General features: G+C 42.2%; 1 protein-coding gene across 1 annotated transcript; it reads right to left on the reverse strand.

Moving 5' to 3' along the window:
- Positions 1 to 1,273: 1,273 nt before the first annotated feature.
- LOC147993146 (uncharacterized) lies at positions 1,274 to 4,820 on the reverse strand. The gene is made up of 5 exons (XM_087533581.1): positions 4,602 to 4,820; positions 3,959 to 4,036; positions 2,773 to 2,885; positions 2,630 to 2,693; positions 1,274 to 1,977 (listed from the first exon to the last, which is right to left on the reverse strand). Exons 1-5 carry the CDS (start codon positions 4,722 to 4,724, stop codon positions 1,549 to 1,551), a joined length of 807 nt encoding a protein of 268 aa, XP_087389707.1. The 5' UTR covers positions 4,725 to 4,820; the 3' UTR covers positions 1,274 to 1,548.
- Between the last annotated feature and the right edge of the window lie 18,840 nt (positions 4,821 to 23,660).

Consider the following 23,660-nt stretch of genomic DNA (forward strand, 5'->3'; position numbering starts at 1 on the left):
AAAATTCAGAAACGTTCATGACTTACAAAATAGTTTACTAATTCATAAAATGTTTCATGGTTCAAAAAATGATCATGCATTTCCAAATATGTTCATTATTTCAAAAAAAATCATGAATTTCCAAAATTGTTGGAACAAACAATTTCCAAAAAAAATGTTATTTGATTTGGTACATTTGGGCTGGAGAAGACACAGCGCGCCCATTTCGGCAGGCCCATGTGCAGGCGCCTGTTTTTGAAGTTTTATTTTTCTGTTCCATTTATTCTACTTTAAATAATTTGGAAAGTAAAAAAAACTTTTCAATTTTTAAAAAACTGATACCTTTGACGTAAAATTTTCAAGAAAACATAAAATATTTGTGAATTCAAAAAATGTTGGGGATTTTTCTAAAAATGTTTGCATATCCAAATAAATGTTCATAGTTTCAAAACAAATGCTCGTAATATCAAAAAATCCATGATTTTTTAAAAGGTGTGTGTATTAACTTTTTTGCATGAAATTTAAAAAATGTTTGCTAATTGAAAAATGTCCTAATTTTTAAAAAAATGTTCATGAAATTCAAAAAAAAGAATCCACCAGTTTTGGAAAAAAATGTTCGTCTATTCTAGAATTGTTTGCCTATTCAAAAGAAAATGCTTAAAAACCGTTCGCAGGATAGAAAAATTGTTCGTCCATCCGTCTCATAATATGAAAGTGTTTTTTTACATTAGTGTGGTGTCAAAAACGCTTTTATATTACACTCCCTCCGTTCCTAAATATAAGTCTTTGTAGAGATTCCATTATGAACCGCATACGGATGTATATAGATGCATTTTAGAGTGAAGATTCTCTCACTTTGCTTCGTATGTACTCCCTCCGTTCGAAAATAGGCCATAGTGAAATCTCTATAAAGACTTATATTTAGGAACCGAGGGAGTAGGACGGAGGGAGTAAGATATATGAAAGTTGAAGGCAGTGCAACAGGCGATAAGAAACACTAATTATAAACATCAATGAGGTAGTAGCAACTAAGTAGTACTCCCTCCATAAACTTATATAAGAGCGTTTAGAATACTAAAATAGTGATCTAAACGCTCTTATATTAGTTTACAGAAGGAGTACTAGAGATTAATTATAAACATCAATGGAAGGCTTGACTCAACTAGTAGTAGTAGTACTAGTGAACCAACAAAAAATTTACCACGCTAGAGGAAGCAAAAGCAGTTTATCAAATGAAACATCTACTGCTTGGTGCTTGTGCACAAATAACTGGAAGGAAAAAGAAAACCCAACAAAACACAACATTTTAGAGAATTTTCTTCACCATTGATTGCATCCATCACAAAAATGTTAGCACACACACACAAACAACCTGGGCCAACACAACATTTTGCAGGAAAAAAGTTCCATTAGGCAAGAGCAAACCTACCACACTTGATCATCTACAGTCCAGAGGATGGCTTGCACTTTCCAGCAAAACTAAACCACAAGACATGACACATGACTCCCAGACTAACCCAACCAGTAGTGTGGTCCGTGGGAACACTTCTTCAGCTCATTACAGTACGTTCATATCCCTCCGTGGTTCACAAAGTCCACCGCTGCTTCAGTAACAGTGAACATCACCTTCCCAGACACGAAAACCAGAAATGCGCACGCCACATTAGCGACAGTGTTGCGAAAGACGACCGTGGTGAAGTCCTTATCTGACATATCCATCTGCAGCTCCTGGACCTCCTTCTGCGTGCCCGCCACGGCAGCCTTCAACCACCCCACTTGGGCACTGGTGGAGGTCTTCAGCTCCTGCAGCTCCTTCTTCGTGTCCGCCACCATAGTCTTCAAGGACTCCACTCCAGCCCTGGTGGAGGTGGCCTCATCCATCACCATCTGCTTGAGCGCTTCAATCTCAAAACGGATTTCGGCGGTTCGCTCTATTCCCTGGAGCGTGATCTCGACAGCAGCTCCGCTGACCACCTTCTTTACCTCCACAATAGAGACCTACAAATTCAGCAACAACCATCAAAAACGATCATCTTCACGTAATGAGTCTACTATCACAGCAAGGTCCAATCAACTACTCCCTCTTCCTAAATACAAGTCTTTTTAGAGATTTCAAATGGACTACAACATACGGATGTATATAGACATATTTTAGAGTGTAGATTCGCTCATTTTGCTCAAAAGCCATATGATCAACGAACATACAAAACACGAGGAGACCAGATCAAGGTACGTACAATCAACCAGAAGTACTCCCTCTGTAAACTAATATAAGAGCGTTTAGATCATTAAAGTAGTAATCTAAACACTCTTATATTAGTTTACGGAGGGAGTATTATGCAATATAATCAATCAATGATGTATGACTGCAGGAGAGCATAACATCGCAGAGAAGGGCACTGTGCAATACAATCAATGAACATGCAAAACAGGAGATCAAAATAAATGCTTCACAGCAAGGTACAATTAGCCAGAAGTGTGCAATATAATCTCAATTATATATCACCAGCGGAGTGGCATAACATTGCAGAGAAGGGGACTGCTTCTTGCTGAAACACAAAAAAAAAAATATTTCTGTTGGCTTTTCCAGAGCCGTCCATCTACACAAGTCTACGTTGGTTCGATATAACAACAGCACAGCATATCATACCTGGTGCCTCAGATACGCCTCGAGATCCTCTGGTCTGTTTGACTGAAGTGCCTTCAGGAAGTCCCTGTCAAAACAGCGACGAAGCATCAATATTGAACCGACTTCATGATCCAAAACAACACCCCAACAGTTGTAACTCTTACTTCACTATGTTTGATGCGGAGTCAGCATTGTCATCGCAGATGGAGATCCTGTAGGCATGGTCCGTGGTAAACCCGATCTCGGGAAGCAGCTTGCCACTCACGTCCAGATGAAACTGTACATTCAACACACAAATGGCTCAGATATAAACACACAAAGTAGTAGCATACACCACCACTAGGTACGAAGCAAGCTCACATACTGACATGTTATTAGGCCTCTTAAGAAATTCCATAATAAACACACAAAGTTAAGTAGGGCCACTTTGGCACCTTGCAACGCCCTCCAATATAAACCATCAGACTAACACCACACGGTCTACACACAGAAAGAAAAACTCCAGTTCCACAGAGAAACATTCAGAAACTTGTAGAAACATCTGAAAAACATAACAAATCGCGTATCATCGTATCGTAGACAAAATACTGCAAGACTAATATTTCTATCAAGCCTCTTAAGAAATTCCATACGCAAACAAAGTTAAGCTGTCCACACAGCCACCTTGGCGCCTTGCAACAATAACCTCCGATAAACCATTTCATGGCCTAAACACACAAACAAAAATCCATTTCCATGGAGAAATGGACACCAACTCCGCATCATCACCAGGCAAAGACATCAACAGATTGTACTTATCATCGTAAACTCAGTACTGCATACACCAATTGGTAACAAGCGACAGAGACTGATATTGTTGTAAAGCCTCTAAGAAACTCCATAGGTTAAGCTGTCCATACAGCCACCTTGGCACCTTGCAACAATAACCTCCGATGCAAACCATTCATGGCCTAAACACACAAAGAAAAATCCATTTCCACGAGGAAATGGACACCAACTCTCCGTCATCACCAGGCAGAGGCATCAACAGATTATACTTATCACAGTAAAATCAGTACTGCATACACCAATCGGTAAGAAGCAAGCTGGCAGAGACTGATATTGCTATAATAAAGCCTCTAAGAAATTCCATAGGCAAACAAAGTTAAGTTGTGCATAAATACAGCTATCCTGGTTCTCCCTCTCTAAAGAAATTTAAGAGCGTTTAGATCACTAAGCTCTTATATTTCTTTACGGAGGGGCTACCTTGCAATAGCCTCCATGAGGCTGCTAACACCACACGGTCAAAAAATCCCATCTCGAGAGAGGGTGTCCAAACTGGGCAAGGCATGAAGAATGGCAGAAACACACCTTCCTGTTGATGTCTGGAGTGGGACGGACGATGGCAGGCAAGGAGGTGGAGGAACAGCTGCGATGTGGAACGGCGACCTGCACCAATAATAAGAAATCGAAATGAAGTAGCTAGCATATAGAATTGGAAGGAATTTGCATTTCAAACTGCAGGTGCGCAATGAATGAAAGTAGATGAGCTAATTACTGGAACGACTGTAACTAGCCGCTGTAATTCCAAGCAAATGGCTAATTGACTTTTTTTTCTTTTTTTTTGCGAATAAAATAAAATGGCTAATTTACATAGGCACACAACAGGAATTTCATGGGCAGGCAAGGTCAGTTACACAAGGTAAATCAAGTGACGACAGCGTGGTGGAGGCAGAGCTCACCGATTCCACCGAGATGGAGAAGCAGGGCATGACCAAGACGGAGATCCCCTTCCCCTTGAGGCCCCAAGGAGCTGGGATCTGCCGTCTACGGCATGATCAGGGGCAGGGAAAACGGAATCCATCGTCCATACAGTACAGGCAGCGCCTAGGGCAACGAAACTGATGCACGAAATGCTAGGGTTCCTGCGACGGTTCCTACGGAGCAAGCAAGGGCTACGCAAAGGCGGTCGTCTTCGCGCGGCGTGGAGAAGGGAGGGAGGAGGGGCCCGTACCATGGAGCGAGGTGGGGTGGGGTGCGGCTGCTGGTGCTGGTGCTGGTGCGCCGCCGCGGCCAGCGACGGGCGGAAGGAGCGGCCGCCGATCCTCCTGAGGGCGGTGCGGGCCACCGTCGCCATGAGGGCTTCTTCCAAAGCGCCTTCGCCGCTGCAAATGGAAGGAAACCCTACTCACCGGGGAGAGAGGAGGCAGGAGGGGGATGGATCCCCCGATACGCCGGGTTTATCAACCAACCCTACCGGGCCTTTTCCTCCCCCACCGGGCCTTTCTTCCCCTACTTGATGGGCCGGGCCGAAACGTCGCTACTTTTTTTTTTGCCTTGCCTTTTCCCTAAAAAAATGTGTTTCTCATCTCAATAAGAAAAAAGAAGAAGCTAATAGATATCGAAAATGCACTTTTCTCGATATCTATTAAAAAGTATTGTACGCAATCCCTTCTTCTTTTTCACGTCATAATTTTCTTTGATTCTAATAAAAAGAAGTCTCGGTTTTATTTTGTTTTCACAAAGAAAGAATGCATTTTTTTCTTTCTTAATGTAATATGTTGTTTACTAAGGAGAGAGAGCTCGTGTCCTGCACATTACTACTCCCTCCGTCCAAAAAATCTTGTCACGAGCTTGTCTCTAAAATGGATGTATCTAGCACTAACCTGATGCTAGATACATCCATTTGAGGGACAACCTTTTTCGAACAGAGGGGGTACCAATCAAATGCAGCACCTAGTGCGAATTAAGCGTAGCTTAGATGGTTAGATTCCTGGCGTTGGAACCAACTCACCAGAGTTCAACTCGTAGACCTAGCACTCGCGCTTGCATTTTCTCGGAGGTGCTCATAGGGGGTAGATTATGCGTGTGCGCGTTCATAAAAATGAGTGTATGTGTCTGTATATGCTTTTTATCATGTTCATAAAAATACAAAACCCAATGCGTCATGTACCGACCGTTAAATTCTTTTTACGGCTGCTTTCTAGTTGTTGTTTTTTCCCTAAAAAAGAGGGGTAGTGCATCAATTTTAGATAATGTTCAAGCATCTTAAAAAATTGTTAATAACAGATCTTTCGAATTATTAAAAAAGTAACGACTTCAAAAATGCTCAAAAATTCTAAAATATTCACAAATTCAGAAAGTATTCTCAATTTTAAATTTTGTTTCAATTTTTTAAAATGATCACGAGGGGTTAATTTTAACCATCCAAAAGGTCATAAAAGCCTGGAACTTATGTTTTGTCTTTTGGCAGCTTAGCCAAAACAAGGCACTACAGGTAATGTTCAAGAAATCTTTCAGAAAAATGGCCAGAGTACATTTTTTAAAATGTTATTATGGGTTTAAAAATACTCTTAGATTTTTATAAATGTTCAAGATTTTTTTTTTATGATTTTGAACTAAAAAATGTTTGCAAGCACACAAAATATGCGGAATTTGAAATTTTGTTTCAAACTTTTAAAAACGAGGGGTTCATTACAAAGGTGCAAAAGGTCTTAACAGACTAGGACAAGGCATCATTGTATGCTAAACCACTACCATGTGCACTAGGCCGAGAGGACAAGGAAGACCAGGTGAAAAGAATGCCACGGGAGATACCATTCACCCGCCCGTCAAGTTTCGCCATTCCCGTCTCTACACAACCGTCACACCGTTGTCAACATCACATCTCCATAGCCATCTCCATCATCATTGTCTCCATCGCCATTAGATTAAATACTTGTAATCGACACTCCATTGCGATCGGCGACATCGTAGGACTTTCAATCATTCATCTTCAAGCAACAATCTATACAAATGCCTTCTGCTTGTGATTTGATCCTGATGTGTGAGTAATCCCCTCAGGCCAAGGGAGGAAGAGTATTCTCGTGGTTTTCAAGGTCGGCCACCGTTCGAGCCAGTTCTTGGTGTTGGTCAGCGGAGGAGCTTGTGCGCGGGCGCGTGTGCGGGCATCGTGGCAAGCTGTGGAGTTACCCAAGACACATGTTATTCATCCTTTTAGCAGTGTGTGCACACGAATTTTTGGATCATGTATGTGCTTCCTTTAGCTTTCTGGGACTTTTGAGTCCCTGATTCTGTAATGTTTCGTGTGGTCGGTTGTGCCCCACTGTCTTTAATATAATAAAGGGCAGGTGTTGTTGTGCCAAAAACTCAAAGTCATCATCCATGGAGGAAGTTGTCACAACTTGGCAAGTGAAGAACTATGCTCCAAGTTGCAACTTCCAAAGAAGCGTCATCCTAGTCCATGTAGTGTACATTTGTTGAGTGACTACAGTACCATTCAAGTTGAGCACACTGTTGAAGTATCCTTCAAAATTGGGGCATATGAAGATACTTTGGAATGCAATGTGGTGCCCATGGTCGTTTGTCACCTTCTCTTGGGACACCCTTGGCATTATGACTGAGACATCTCATGATGGATGCACCAGCTACCAGGGGCGGAGCTAGGATCAGCCCAAGCCCTGGGCCCATGCTTGCTACAGCGCCTCAACAGTGTTGCTACAGTGCGTGAGATAGTATACTCAACACTAAGTATAATCAGCACGCCCCAGGCCTAGGCCCCCCCCCCCCGGCCTGGGTTCTGGATCCGCCACTGTCAGCTACTATAACTTCAAAGTGGAAGGGGAAGAGTATGTGCTCCGGCCTATGACTCCAAGTCAAGTCCTCGCCCGATAAACTTCAAGTATCCCATCTTCAAGGCAAGCCTAGTAAGAGAATGACCCACAAATTAGTAAGTGAGCGCCACAAGCCCGATATGAGTGGTTCCAAGATGAGTAGTCCTCTTAGCTTCCAAATACATGTGTTAGGGGAGAGAGTGAAAACCCACTAGTGCGTCCCTTTGTTGACACCTTTTAGAGACTCGCGTTCTTTTCCTAGCTCTTTGTCCCTTGTTTTGCAAAAAGTCATGGATGTGATTCCTTTGGACAACCCATCGGACCATCCTCCACTTCACGACATCGAGCAAAAGGTCGACTGATGTGCACTGCACACTTCTATTATTGTAGACTCTGTTTGGCCTCCAAAAGTAGGGTTTTATCGGACGGCAACCTTTTTTTCTCAAGTGGATGACTCAAAATCCCCAAGTGCAAGGAATTGTCATAGCACTTTCTAATGATGGAGGTGGTAAGTATGTGCTACTTGTGAGTTGCGTTGGGATTTCCTCGAAGAGGAGATGATGATGCAATATAGTAGAAATAAGTATTTCTCTCAGTTATGAAATCAAGGTTATCAATTGAGTAGGAGAACCAAGCAACACTATGTAAACAACACCTGCACACAAACAACAAATACTAGCAACCCAACGCGTAGAGGGGTTGTCAATCCCTCAACAGTATTGAGAAAGATTAAATTGTATAGGTTTTGATAAATAGATCTAACAAAAATATAAAACAAAATAAATAAATAAAAGTGCAGCAAAGTATTTTTGGTTTTAGTATATGATAGAAAATATACTCAATTTTCACTAGGGGCCTCTCTTGAGAAAATAGCATACAGTGGGTAAACAAATTACTATTGGGCAATTGACGGAAAAATAAATAATTATGACGATATCCAAGGCAATGATCATGCATGTATATAGACATCACATCCAAGATTAGTAGACCGACTCCTACCTGCATCTACTATTATTACTCCACCGGGCCTTTCCTCCCCCACCGGGCCTTTCTTCCCCTACTTGATGGGTCGGGCCGAAACTTCGCTACTTTTTTTTGCCTACATGAATGAAGAAGAAAAGTGTTTTCCCTATCAAAAAAAGTGTTTCTCAAAAAGAAAAGAAGAAGAAGAAGAAGAAATAAGTACTAATAGATATCGAAAATACACTGTCTGATGCAGTAGGACCATACGGGTGTATGAAGTGAAGATATATTGGCCTTACCCGAAAAAATAGGGGGGATATTATGGGTTTAAAAAATACTCTTAGTTTTTTATAAATGTTCAAGATTTTTTTATGATTTTGAACTAAAAAAATGTTTGCAAGCACACAAAATATTGCGGAATTTGAAATTTTGTTTTGAACTTTTAAAAACGAGGGGTTCATTGCAAAGGTGCAAAAGGTCTTAATAGCCTAGGACAAGGATCATTGTATGCTAAACCACTACCATGTGCACTAGGCCAAGAGGACAAGGAAGACCAGGTGAAAAGAATGCCACGGGAGATACCATTCACCCGCCCGTCAAGCTTCGCCATTCCCGTCTCTACACAACCGTCACACCGTTGTCAACATCACATCTCCATAGCCATCTCCATCATCATTGCCTCCATCGCCATTAGATTAAATACTTGTAATCGACATTCCATTGCGATCAGCGACATCCTAAGACTTCCAATCATTCATCTTCAAGAAACTATCTATACAATGCGTTCTGCTTGTGATTTGATCCTGATGTGTGAGTAATCCCCTCAGGCTAAGGGAGGAAGAGTATTCTCATGGAAACAAAATAAAGAGAGGGTTTCACAATCTCTTGCATCCATTAGAGATCGTTGGACAAGGTGTATTCAATTTCATATACTTTGCATAAGGAGGCATTTTCAAGATATCAGTCAAGCGAGTACGCAAAAAGACTGGCCTCAGCATTTCAGCAAAGCATTCAAATTCTTCATCATCTTTCTTTTAGTTGACTTGGGTGGAAAAGGCATAGGTTTTTGTGAAGGAAATATGCCCTAGAGGCAATAATAAAGTTATTATTTATTTCCTTATAATCATGATAAATGTTTATTATTCATGCTAGAATTGTATTAACCGGAAACATAATACATGTGTGAATACATAGACAAACAAAGTGTCACTAGTATGCTTCTACTTGACTAGCTCGTTAATCAAAGATGGTTATGTTTCCTGACCATGAACAATGAGTTGTTATTTGATTAACGAGGTCACATCATTAGTTGAATGATCTGATTGACATGACCCATTCCATTAGCTTAGCACCCGATCGTTTAGTATGTTGCTATTGCTTTCTTCATGACTTATACATGTTCCTATGACTATGAGATTATGCAACTCCCGTTTGCCGGAGGAACACTTTGGGTGCTACCAAACGTCACAACGTAACTGGGTGATTATAAAGGAGCATTACAGGTGTCTCCAGAGGTAGATATTGGGTTGGCGTATTTCGAGATTAGGATTTGTCACTCCGATTGTCGGAGAGGTATCTCTGGGCCCTCTCGGTAATACACATCACATAAGCCTTGCAAGCATTACAACTAATATGTTAGTTGTGAGATGATGTATTACGGAACGAGTAAAGAGACTTGCCGGTAACGAGATTGAACTAGGTATTGGATACCGACGATCGAATCTCGGGCAAGTAACATACCGATGACAAAGGGAACAACGTATGTTGTTATGCGGTCTGACCGATAAAGATCTTCGTAGAATATGTAGGAGCCAATATGGGCATCCAGGTCCCGCTATTGGTTATTGACCGGAGACGTGTCTCGGTCATGTCTACATTGTTCTCGAACCCGTAGGGTCCGCACGCTTAAGGTTACGATGACAGTTATATTATGAGTTTATGCATTTTGATGTATCGAAGGTTGTTCGGAGTCCCGGATGTGATCACGGACATGACGAGGAGTCTCGAAATGGTCGAGACGTAAAGATTGATATATTGGAAGCCTATATTTGGACATCGGAAGTGTTCCGGGTGAAACCGGGATTTTACCGGAGTACCGGGAGGGTTACCGGAACCCCCCGGGAGCTATATGGGCCATAGTGGGCCTTAGTGGAAAAGAGAAGGGGCTGCCCTAGATGGGCTGCGCGCCTCCCCCTTCCCCTAGTCCTATTAGGACTAGGAGAGGTGGCCGGCCCCCTCCTCCTCTTTTCCCCCTCCGCGAATCCTATTCCAACTAGGATTGGGGGGGGGGGGAATCCTACTCCTAGAGGGAGTAGGACTCTCCTGGCGCGCCAAGCTTGGCCGGCCAGCCTCCCCCCTCTACTCCTTTATATACTGAGGTAGAGGCACCCCAGAAACACACAAGTTGATCCACGTGATCTATTCCTTAGCCGTGTGCGGTGCCCCCTGCCACCATATTCCTCGATAATACTGTAGCGGAGTTTAGGCGAAGCCCTGCTGCTGCAGTTCATCAAGATCGTCACCACGCCGTCGTGCTGACGGAACTCTTCCCCGACACTTTGCTGGATCGGAGTCCGGGGATCGTCATCGAGCTGAACGTGTGCTCGAACTCGGAGGTGTCGTAGTTTCGGTGCTTGATCGGTTGGATCATGAAGACGTACGACTACTTCCTCTACGTTGTGTCAGCGCTTCCGCAGTCGGTCTGCGTTGGGTACGTAGACAACACTCTCCCCTCTCGTTGCTATGCATCACATGATCTTGCGTGTGCGTAGGAAATTTTTTGAAATTACTACGAAACCCAACAGTGGCATCCGAGCCTAGGTTATTTATGTTGATGTTATATGCACGAGTAGAACACAAGTAAGTTGTGGACGATACAAGTCATACTGCCTACCAGCATGTCATACTTTGGTTCAGCGGTATTGTTGGACGAGACGACCCGGACCAACCTTACGCGTACACTTACGCGAGACCGGTTCCCTCGACGTGCTTTGCACATAGATGGCTTGCGGGCGACTGTCTCTCCAACTTTAGTTGAACCAAGTATGGCTACGCCCGGTCCTTGCGAAGGTTAAAACGGAGTCTATTTGACAAACTATCGTTGTGGTTTTGATGCGTAGGTGAGATTGGTTCTTACTTAAGCCCGTAGCAGCCATGTAAAACTTGCAACAACAAAGTAGAGGACGTCTAACTTGTTTTTGCAGGGCATGTTGTGATGTGATATGGTCAAGGCATGATGCTGAATTTTATTGTATGAGATGATCATGTTTTGTAACCGAGTTATCGGCAACTGGCAGGAGCCATATGGTTGTCGCTTTATTGTATGCAATGCAATCGCGATGTAATGCTTTACTTTATTACTAAACGGTAGTGATAGTCGTGGAAGCATAAGATTGGCGAGACGACAACGATGCTACGATGGAGATCAAGGTGTCGCGCCGGTGACGATGGTGATCATGACGGTGCTTCGGAGATGGAGATCACAAGCACAAGATGATGGCCATATCATATCACTTATATTGATTGCATGTGATGTTTATCTTTTTATGCATCTTATCTTGCTTTGATTGACGGTAGCATTATAAGATGATCTCTCACTAAATTATCAACAAGTGTTCTCCCTGAGTATGCACCGTTGCCAAAGTTCGTCGTGCCCAGACACCACGTGATGATCGGGTGTGATAAGCTCTACGTCCATCTACAACGGGTGCAAGCCAGTTTTGCACAAGCAGAATACTCAGGTTAAACTTGACGAGCCTAGCATATGCAGATATGGCCTCGGAACACGGAGACCGAAAGGTCGAGCGTGAATCATATAGTAGATATGATCAACATAAACGATGTTCACCATTGAAAACTACTCCATCTCACGTGATGATCGGTTATGGTTTAGTTGATTTGGATCACGTAATCACTTAGAAGATTAGAGGGATGTCTATCTAAGTGGGAGTTCTTTAGTAATATGATTAATTGAACTTAAATTTATCATGAACTTAGTCCCTGATAGTATCTTGCTTGTTTATGTTGATTGTAGATACATGGCTCGTGCTGTTGTTCCGTTGAATTTTAATGCGTTCCTTGAGAAAGCAAAGTTGAAAGATGATGGTAGCAATTACACGGACTGGGTCCGTAACTTGAGGATTATCCTCATTGCTGCTCAGAAGAATTACGTCCTGGAAGCACCGCTGGGTGCCAGGCCTGCTACTGGAGCAACACCAGATGTTATGAACGTCTGGCAGAGCAAAGCTGATGACTACTCGATAGTTCAGTGTGCCATGCTTTACGGCTTAGAATCGGGACTTCAACGACGTTTTGAACGTCATGGAGCATATGAGATGTTCCAGGAGTTGAAGTTAATATTTCAAGCAAATGCCCGGATTGAGAGATATGAAGTCTCCAATAAGTTCTATAGCTGCAAGATGGAGGAGAACAGTTATGTCAGTGAGCATATACTCAAAATGTCTGGGTATAATAATCACTTGATTCAATTGGGAGTTAATCTTCCGGATGATTGCGTCATTGACAGAATTCTCCAATCACTGCCACCAAGCTACAAGAGCTTCGTGATGAACTATAATATGCAAGGGATGAACAAGACTATTCCCGAGCTCTTCGCAATGCTGAAAGCTGCGGAGGTAGAAATCAAGAAGGAGCATCAAGTGTTGATGGTTAACAAAACCACTAGTTTCAAGAAAAAGGGCAAAGGGAAGAAGAAGGGGAACTTCAAGAAGAATGGCAAGCAAGTTGCTGCTCAGGAGAAGAAACCCAAGTCTGGACCTAAGCCTGAAACTGAGTGCTTCCACTGCAAGCAGACTGGTCACTGGAAGCGGAACTGCCCCAAGTATTTGGCGGATAAGAAGGATGGCAAAGTGAACAAAGGTATATGTGATATACATGTTATTGATGTGTACCTTACTAGAGCTCGCAGTAGCACCTGGGTATTTGATACTGGTTCTGTTGCTAATATTTGCAACTCGAAACAGGGACTACGGAATAAGCGGGCACTGGCAAAGGACGAGGTGACGATGCGCGTGGGAAACGGTTCCAAAGTCGATGTGATCGCGGTCGGCACGCTACCTCTACATCTACCTTCGGGATTAATATTAGACCTAAATAATTGTTATTTGGTGCCAGCGTTGAGCATGAACATTATATCTGGATCTTGTTTAATGCGAGACGGTTATTCATTTAAATCAGAGAATAATGGTTGTTCTATTTATATGAGTAATATCTTTTATGGTCATGCACCCTTGAAGAGTGGTCTATTTTTATTGAATCTCGATAGTAGTAATACACATATTCATAATGTTGAAGCCAAAAGATGTAGAGTTGATAATGAAAGTGCAACTTATTTGTGGCACTGTCGTTTAGGTCATATCGGTGTAAAGCGCATGAAGAAACTCCATACTGATGGACTTTTGGAACCACTTGATTATGAATCACTTGGTACTTGTGAACCGTGCCTCATGGGCAAGATGACTAAAACATCGTTCTCCGGTACTATGGAGAGAGCAACAGATTTGTTGGAAATCATACATACCGATGTATGTGGTCCGATGAATATTGAGGCTCGTGGCGGATATCGTTATTTTCTCACCTTCACAGATGATTTAAGCAGATATGGATATATCTACTTGATGAAACATAAGTCTGAAACATTTGAAAAGTTTAAAGAATTTCAGAGTGAAGTTGAAAATCATCGTAACAAGAAAATAAAGTTTCTACGATCTGATCGTGGAGGAGAATATTTGAGTTACGAGTTTGGTGTACATTTGAAAACTATGAAATAGTTTCGCAACTCACGCCACCCGGAACACCACAGCGTAATGGTGTGTCCGAACGTTGTAATCGTACTTTACTAGATATGGTGCGATCTATGATGTCTCTTACTGATTTACCGCTATCGTTTTGGGGTTATGCTCTAGAGACGGCTGCATTCACGTTAAATAGGGCACCATCAAAATCCGTTGAGACGACGCTTTATGAACTGTGGTTTGGCAAGAAACCAAAGTTGTCGTTTCTTAAAGTTTGGGGCTGCGATGCTTATGTGAAAAAGCTTCAACCTGATAAGCTCGAACCCAAATCGGAGAAATGTGTCTTCATAGGATACCCAAAGGAAACTGTTGGGTACACCTTCTATCACAGATCTGAAGGCAAGACATTCGTTGCCAAGAATGGATCCTTTCTAGAGAAGGAGTTTCTCTCGAAAGAAGTGAGTGGGAGGAAAGTGGAACTTGACGAGGTAACTGTACCTGCTCCCTTACTGGAAAGTAGTTCATCACAGAAAACTGTTTCAGTGACACCTACACCAGTTAGTGAGGAAGCCAATGATAATGATCATGAAACTTCAGATCAAGATACTACTGAACCTCGTAGATCAACCAGAGTAAGATCCGCACCAGAGTGGTACGGTAATCCTGTTTTGGAAGTCATGCTACTAGATCATGATGAACCTACGAACTATGAAGAAGCGATGGTGAGCCCAGATTCCGCAAAGTGGCTTGAAGCCATGAAATCTGAGATGGGATCCATGTATGAGAACAAAGTATGGACTTTGGTTGACTTGCCCGATGATCGGCAAGCAATTGAGAATAAATGGATCTTTAAGAAGAAGACTGACGCTGATGGTAATGTTACTGTCTACAAAGCTCGACTTGTCGCAAAAGGTTTTCGGCAAGTTCAAGGGATTGACTACGATGAGACCTTCTCACCCGTAGCGATGCTTAAGTCCGTCCGAATCATGTTAGCAATTGCCGCATTTTATGATTATGAAATTTGGCAGATGGATGTCAAAACTGCATTCCTGAATGGATTTCTGGAAGAAGAGTTGTATATGATGCAACCGGAAGGTTTTGTCGATCTAAAGGGAGCTAACAAAGTATGCAAGCTCCAGCGATCCATTTATGGACTGGTGCAAGCCTCTCGGAGTTGGAATAAACGTTTTGATAGTGTGATCAAAGCATTTGGTTTTATACAGACTTTTGGAGAAGCCTGTATTTACAAGAAAGTGAGTGGGAGCTCTGTAGCATTTCTGATATTATATGTGGATGACATATTGCTGATTGGAAATGATATAGAATTTCTGGATAGCATAAAGGGATACTTGAATAAAAGTTTTTCAATGAAAGACCTCGGTGAAGCTGCTTACATATTAGGCATTAAGATCTATAGAGATAGATCAAGACGCTTAATTGGACTTTCACAAAGCACATACCTTGACAAAATTTTGAAAAAGTTCAAAATGGATCAAGCAAAGAAAGGGTTCTTGCCTGTGTTACAAGGTATGAAGTTGAGTAAGACTCAATGCCCGACCACTGCAGAAGGTAGAGAGAATATGAAAGATGTTCCCTATGCATCAGCCATAGGATCTATCATGTATGCAATGTTGTGTACCAGACCTGATGTGTGCCTTGCTATAAGTTTAGCAGGGAGGTACCAAAGTAATCCAGGAATAGATCACTGGACAGCGGTCAAGAACATCCTGAAATACCTGAAAAGGACTAAGGATATGTTTCTCGTATATGGAGGTGACAAAGAGCTCACCGTAAAAGGTTACGTTGATGCAAGCTTTGACACTGATCCGGACGATTCTAAATCGCAAACCGGATACGTGTTTACATTAAACGGTGGAGCTGTCAGTTGGTGCAGTTCTAAACAAAGCGTCGTAGCGGGATCTACATGTGAAGCGGAGTACATAGCTGCTTCGGAAGCAGTGAACGAAGGAGTCTGGATGAAGGAGTTCATATCCGATCTAGGTGTCATACCTAATGCATCGGGTCCAATGAAAATCTTTTGTGACAATACTGGTGCAATTGCCTTGGCAAAGGAATCCAGATTTCACAAAAGGACCAAACACATCAAGAGACGCTTCAACTCCATCCGGGATCTAGTCCAGGTGGGAGACATAGAGATTTGCAAGATACATACGGATCTGAATGTTGCAGACCCGTTGACTAAGCCTCTTCCACGAGCAAAACATGATCAGCACCAAGGCTCCATGGGTGTTAGAATCATTACAGTGTAATCTAGATTATTGACTCTAGTGCAAGTGGGAGACTGAAGGAAATATGCCCTAGAGGCAATAATAAAGTTATTATTTATTTCCTTATAATCATGATAAATGTTTATTATTCATGCTAGAATTGTATTAACCGGAAACATAATACATGTGTGAATACATAGACAAACAAAGTGTCACTAGTATGCTTCTACTTGACTAGCTCGTTAATTAAAGATGGTTATGTTTCCTAACCATGAACAATGAGTTGTTATTTGATTAACGAGGTCACATCATTAGTTGAATGATCTGATTGACATGACCCATTACATTAGCTTAGCACCCGATCGTTTAGTATGTTGCTATTGCTTTCTTCATGACTTATACATGTTCCTATGACTATGAGATTATGCAACTCCCGTTTGCCGGAGGAACACTTTGAGTGCTACCAAACGTCACAACGTAACTGGGTGATTATAAAGGAGCATTACAGGTGTCTCCAAAGGTATATATTGGGTTGGCGTATTTCGAGATTAGGATTTGTCACTCCGATTGTCGAAGAGGTATCTCTGGGCCCTCTCGGTAATACACATCACATAAGCCTTGCAAGCATTACAACTAATACGTTAGTTGTGAGATGATGTATTACGGAACGAGTAAAGAGACTTGCCGGTAACGAGATTGAACTAGGTATTGGATACCGACGATCGAATCTCGGGCAAGTAACATACCGATGACAAAGGGAACAACGTATGTTGTTATGCGGTCTGACCGATAAAGATCTTCGTAGAATATGTAGGAGCCAATATGGGCATCCAGGTCCCGCTATTGGTTATTGACCGGAGACGTGTCTCGGTCATTTCTACATTGTTCTCGAACCCGTAGGGTCCGCACGCTTAAGGTTACGATGACAGTTATATTATGAGTTTATGCATTTTGATGTACCGAAGGTTGTTCGGAGTCCCGGATGTGATCACGGACATGACGAGGAGTCTCGAAATGGTCGAGACGTAAAGATTGATATATTGGAAGCCTATATTTGGATATCGGAAGTGTTCCGGGTGAAATCGGGATTTTACCGGAGTACCGGGAGGGTTACCGGAACCCCCCGGGAGCTATATGGGCCATAGTGGGCCTTAGTGGAAAAGAGAAGGGGCTGCCCTAGATGGGCTGCGCGCCTCCCCCTTCCCCTAGTCCTATTAGGACTAGGAGAGGTGGCCGGCCCCCTCCTCCTCTTTTCCCCCTCCGCGAATCCTATTCCAACTAGGATTGGGGGGGGGGAATCCTACTCCCAGAGGGAGTAGGACTCTCCTGGCGCGCCAGGCTTGGCTGGCCAGCCTCCCCCCTCTACTCCTTTATATACTGAGGTAGAGGCACCCCAGAAACACACAAGTTGGTCCACGTGATCTATTCCTTAGCCGTGTGCGGTGCCCCCTGCCACCATATTCCTCGATAATACTGTAGCGGAGTTTAGGCGAAGCCCTGCTGCTGCAGTTCATCAAGATCGTCACCACGCCGTCGTGCTGACGGAACTCTTCCCCGACACTTTGCTGGATCGGAGTCCGGGGATCGTCATCGAGCTGAACGTGTGCTCGAACTCGGAGGTGTCGTAGTTTCGGTGCTTGATCGGTTGGATCGTGAAGACGTACGACTACTTCCTCTACGTCGTGTCAGCGCTTCCGCAGTCGGTCTGCGTTGGGTACGTAGACAACACTCTCCCCTCTCGTTGCTATGCATCACATGATCTTGCATGTGCGTAGGAAATTTTTTGAAATTACTACGAAACCCAACATTTTGAACCCATGGTTCTCTTTCTTTACCGTGTTTTCTAGCCACAAATTCTCTTTTGTCATATCTTGTATTCTTAGGTTGTGGGTTATCAAGATCAACAGGTGGCTCTATCCCAACATCATTATCTGGTTCGTTTTCATTGTTTGGTTGACCATCTTCATGAACATCATCATTATCTTTTTCATTATCACTAGGTGAATGTTCATTACCAGATTGAGTTTCATTATCATTGTTAGAAGGTTTCTCTACTTCAGGTTCACTAGAAGCATGCAAAGTCCTATCATTTTTATTTTTCTTCTTCTTTTTAGAAGGACTAGGTGCGGTGGTGTTGTTCCTTTGTGAATCCTGTTCTATTCTTTTTGGGTGTCCCTCAAGATAAAGTGGTTCTTGAGTCATTTTTACCTCCTCTAGTTGCAACTTTAACAACAAAGTCATGTATATTATTACTCATTTCATCAAGCAATTCTCTTTGAGATTTAGCAATTTGTTCTAGTTGCGGTTGGACATCTCCCCTCTCTTTTTGTGCGTTATAATAGTCGAGCTTTACTAGTATTACAACATTTGTATGGTCTGATCAGATAAACCAAATCACCGAACAAATCAAATCCGAATTATGATTTGTTTGTTTGGAGTCCCTTTTTTTATAAAGAACTTGATTGATTTTCTGGCGTACCACTGGTACGCGTCGATGCTATACAAACGGTTTTTAACCCCTTTCCGCGACGGCATTTGGAACTGTCGCCAAGTGAGTGTGGGCGATATGGGGGTCTTTCCCACATGACCCAGAAACCGTCGGGCATATGAGGCGTGTGCGACCGGCAAAATGAGGTCGTGTGCGACCGGCAAGCGCTCAAATACGGAAATACGTACATTAGAGCTAAAAAATACAATTATACACGCGAAATTGTTTCCGGTCGCAAGTACATCCCATACAGTCAGTCCCCGCTAAACATTTTCGTTCGTATGTACATCCCACACAGTCGCTCCAAGGAAAACGTTTCCGTTCACAGGTACATCACACACAATTTTTTCCGTTAAATCGTTTGTGATAGCGTTGCCATTGCACACGATATTAATAATTTTATCGTTTGCGTTATTGAATGCATCACACACGGTGCGTAGAAGAAACTGTGTGGCAAAGGCTGTCCATCACACACATTTTTTATGTGGTAAACGTTTGCGCAAGGTGGCCTAACGCAAACAGTTTTCAAGAGAAAGTCGTGGGAGCAGTGGAGGTTGATCGCACACGTGGTGGATCCTAAAAACGTTTCTGATCTCCACGTATATCACAGACATTTCGCTTTCGCAAACCGTGTGCAGTGTAATCCCTAATTAATCCCTAATTTAAAAATCACATGTTTTGAATTCGAAAGTAGGCAATCACTTATTTCATATCCAACCATGTTTATTACAAATATAGGTTCAACCACGAATGCATAATTCGATGCACATGTACATATACTGAAGAACTAAGAAGCACCAAGTAAAGAATGATGAACCACAGTTGTACTAAAGACTGTAAAGAGAGAGGCGAAAGACATTCTGGTCGCTGGAGAAGTGATACGTCTCCAACGGATCCACTTTTTCTCACGCTTTTCCTCTTGTTTTGGACTCTAATTTGCATGATTTGAATGAAACTAACCCCGGACTGACGTTGTTTTCAGCAGAACTACCATGGTGTTATTTTTTGTGCAGAAATAAAAGTTCTCGGAATGGAACGAAACTTTGCGAGGATTTTTTATGGAATAAATGAGGATTTTTGGAGCCAACAACCACCAGAGAGGGGCTCCTGGGTGGGCACAACCCACCAGGGCGCGCCCCCCTCTCCTGGCGCGCCCAGGTGGGTTGTACCCACCTGGTAGCCCCGCTGATGACCCCCCTGATACTATAAAATCACATATTTCCAGAAAAAAAATCAGAGAGAAAATTATCGAGATCCACGAGACGGAGCCGCCGCCAAGCCCTGTTCTTCCTCGGGAGAGCATATCTGGAGCCCGTTTGGGGCTCCAGAGAGGGGGATTTTCGTTCTTCGTCATCACCAACCCATCCCCATCGCCAATTCCATGATGCTCCTCACCGGGAGTGAGTAATTCCTTCGTAGGCTCGCTGGTCGGTGAGGAGTTGGATGAGATTCATCATGTAATCGAGTTAGTTTTGTTAGGGCCCGATCCCTAGTATCCACTATGTTCTTAGATTGATGTTGCTATGACTTTGCTATGCTTAATGCTTGTCACTTTGGGCTCGGGTGCCATGAACTCAGATCTGAATCGTTTATGAATTCATCATTATATCCATGTTTTAGATCCAATCTTGCAAGTTATAGTCACCTACTACGGTTATGATCCGACAACCTCGGAGTGACAACAGCCGGTCCCACTCTCGGTGATGATCGTAGTTTGAGGAGTTCATGTATTCACTATGTGTCAATGCTTTGTTCCGGTACTCTACTAAAAGGAGGCCTTAATATCCCTTAGTTTCTAATAGGACCCCGCTGCCACAGGAGGGTAGGACAAAAGATGTCATGCAAGTTCTTTTCCATAAGCACGTATGACTATATTCGGAATACATGCCTACATTACATTGATGAATTGGAGCTAGTTTTGTGTCACCCTATGTTATAGCTGTTACATGATGAACCACATCCGACATAATTATTCATCACCGATCCAATGCCTACGAGCTTTTTCTATATTGTTCTTCACTTATTTACTTTTTCGTTGCTATTGTTACAATCACTACAAAACCCAAAAATATTACTTTTGCTACCGTTACCACTACTATCATATTACTTTGCTACTAAACACTTTGCTGCAGATATTAAGTTTCCAGGTGTGGTTGAATTGACAACTCAGCTGCTAATACTTGAGAATATTTTTTGGCTCCCCTTGTGTCAAATCAATAAACTTGGGTTGAATACTCTACCCTCGAAAACTGTTGCGATCCCCTATACTTGTGGGTTATCAAGACTATTTTTTGGCGCCGTTGCCGAGGAGCATAGCTTTATTCTTTGAGTCACTTGGGATTTATATCTGCTGGTCACTATGAAGAACTTGAAAGACGAGAAAACAAAAATTTATCCCTCAACTACGAGGGGAGGTAAGGAACTGCCATCTAGCTCTGCACTTGATTCTCCTTCTGTTTTGAGTAAGCTTGCGACACCTAAACCTACTTCTGCTATTAATTCTGATATGTCGCATGTTATTGATGATGCCACTTCTGCTATGCATGATACTCATGATGAGACTACTTCTATGCCTGATACTACTGTGCCACTTGGTGAATTTCTTGATGAACAACTTGCTAGGGCTAGAGAGAATGAAATTATTGAAACTGATAATTTTGAAGATAGTGATGATGAAGGTTCTCCCCCTAAGTATGAATTGCCTGTTGTTCCTGAGGGTTATGTTATGGATGAAGAAAATGCTAGAGATTTTCTTACTTGCAATGATAGAAGTGATCTTAAAAAATTATTAGTTAAGATGAAACAAAAATCTCTAAATGCTAGAATGAAATATGATCCTGCTTATGCTACTTCACCTATCTTTGTTACTGATAAGGATTATGAATTCTCTGTCGATCCTGAGATAATTACTTTAGTTGAATCCGATCCTTTCTATGGCTATGAATTTGAAACTATTGTGGCACATCTTACTAAATTAAATGATATAGCCACCCTATTCACTAATGATGAGAGAACTCGCTACTTTTATATCCTTAAAGTATTTCCGTTCTCATTAAAGGGTGATGCTAAGACATGGTTTAATTCTCTTGATCCTGGTTGTGTGCGTAGTCCCCAGGATATGATTATTACTTCTCTGCTAAATATTTCCCCGCTCATAAGAAACAAGCTGCTTTAAGGGAAATATATAATTTTGTGCAAATTGAAGAAGAGAGTCTCCCACAAGCTTGGGGGAGGCTTCTCCAACTACTTAATGCTTTGCCTGATCATCCTCTCAAGAAAAATGAAATACTTGATATCTTTTATAATGGACTAACCGATGCTTCCAAGGACCACTTGGATAGTTGTGCTAGTTGTGTTTTCAGGGAAAGAACACCGGATGAAGCTGAAATTCTATTGAATAATATGTTGACTAATGAAAATAATTGGACACTTCCCGAGTCAACTCCTGAGCCAGTTCCTGAGCCTATTCCTAAGCCAACTCCGAGGAAAAGGGGTGTTCTATTTCTCAGTCCTGAAGATATGCAAGAGACAAAGAAATCTATGAAAGAAAAAGGTATTAAAGCTGAAGATGTTAATAATTTACCTCCTGTTGAAGAAATACATGGTCTTAATTTACCGCCTATGGAAGAAATACATTGTTTTAATCCATCACCTATTGAAGAAACACATGGTCTTGATAACCCGACACGGGTAGTAAAGGTAAATTCTCTCTATAGATATGATAAAGTTGAAATCCCTCCTACTAAGTTTGCTAGCCAATGCTTAGATGAGTTTGATAATTTTATGGTTAATCTAGTACGAACTCTATGATAGATCGAACGGAAAGAATAGCTTCGTGTTATTTTACTATAGACTCTTAAATAGATCGATCAGAAATGATAACTTTGAGGTGGTTTCGTACCCTACCATAATCTCTTCGTTTGTTCTCCGCTATTAGTGACTTTGGAGTGACTCTTTGTTGCATGTTGAGGGATAGTTATATGATCCAATTATGTTATTATTGTTGAGAGAATTTGCACTAGTGAAAGTATGAACCATAGGCCTTGTTTCCTAGCATTGCAATACCATTTACGCTCACTTTTACCACTTGTTACCTTGCTGTTTTTATATTTTCAGATTACAAATACTCATATCTACCATCCATATTGCACTTGTATCACCATCTCTTCGCCGAACTAGTGCACCTATACATTTTACCATTGTATTGGGTGTGTTGGGGACACAAGAGACTCTTTGCTATTTGGTTGCAGGGTTGTTTGAGAGAGACCATCTTCATCCTACGCCTCCCACGGATTGATAAACCTTAGGTCATCCACTTGAGGGAAATTTGCTACTGTCCTACAAACCTCTGCACTTGGATGCCCAACAACGTCTACAAGGAGAAGGTTGCGTAGTAGACATCAACATTCTTATTATTGGGGATGTGCATATCCCCGTTGAGGTAACTTAGTGTTATTCGAAATTTCTCCGGTTCCATGTTATTCAGAATGAGTTTGTTAACAAGACCTGATCAACCTTGTTAGTGGATTCCTTTTGATGAGCATGAGATGGATGAAGTTGGAAAGCTCAACTTTCTGTACCCTTCTTTTACTTTCTGTTATTTAGTTGAAATAAAGTAAAATTAGTATTTTCTGTCTGTTTTCTGATTTATCTGTGCAATAAAAATACCCCAAAAATAAAAGTTCTCCAAATGCCCCGAAAAAGAAATATGATTTTTTTCTAGAATATTTGAGAATATCTGGCACTGAGAACACATCAGGGGGAGCAAGCACCTGGCCACGAGGGTCCAGGGCGCGCCCCCTGCCTCGTGGGCTCACGGTGGCTCCCCTCCACTTATTTCTGCACCCACACACTTCTTCTTCCTCCCCAAAAATCACCATCCAGCTCAAGCACGAGTTCTAGCTCATTTTGCTGCGATTTTCGATCTCCTTGCTCAAAGCACCTCTCACAAAACTGCTTTGGGGGATTGTTTTTTGGTATGTGACTCCTCTATTGGTCCAATTAGTTTTTGTTCTAATGCTTTATTCA

This window comes from Triticum urartu, chromosome 1A (genome assembly GCF_056163025.1).
Source record: "Triticum urartu cultivar PI428250 chromosome 1A, HENAU_Tu73, whole genome shotgun sequence".
Lineage (NCBI taxonomy): Eukaryota > Viridiplantae > Streptophyta > Magnoliopsida > Poales > Poaceae > Triticum > Triticum urartu.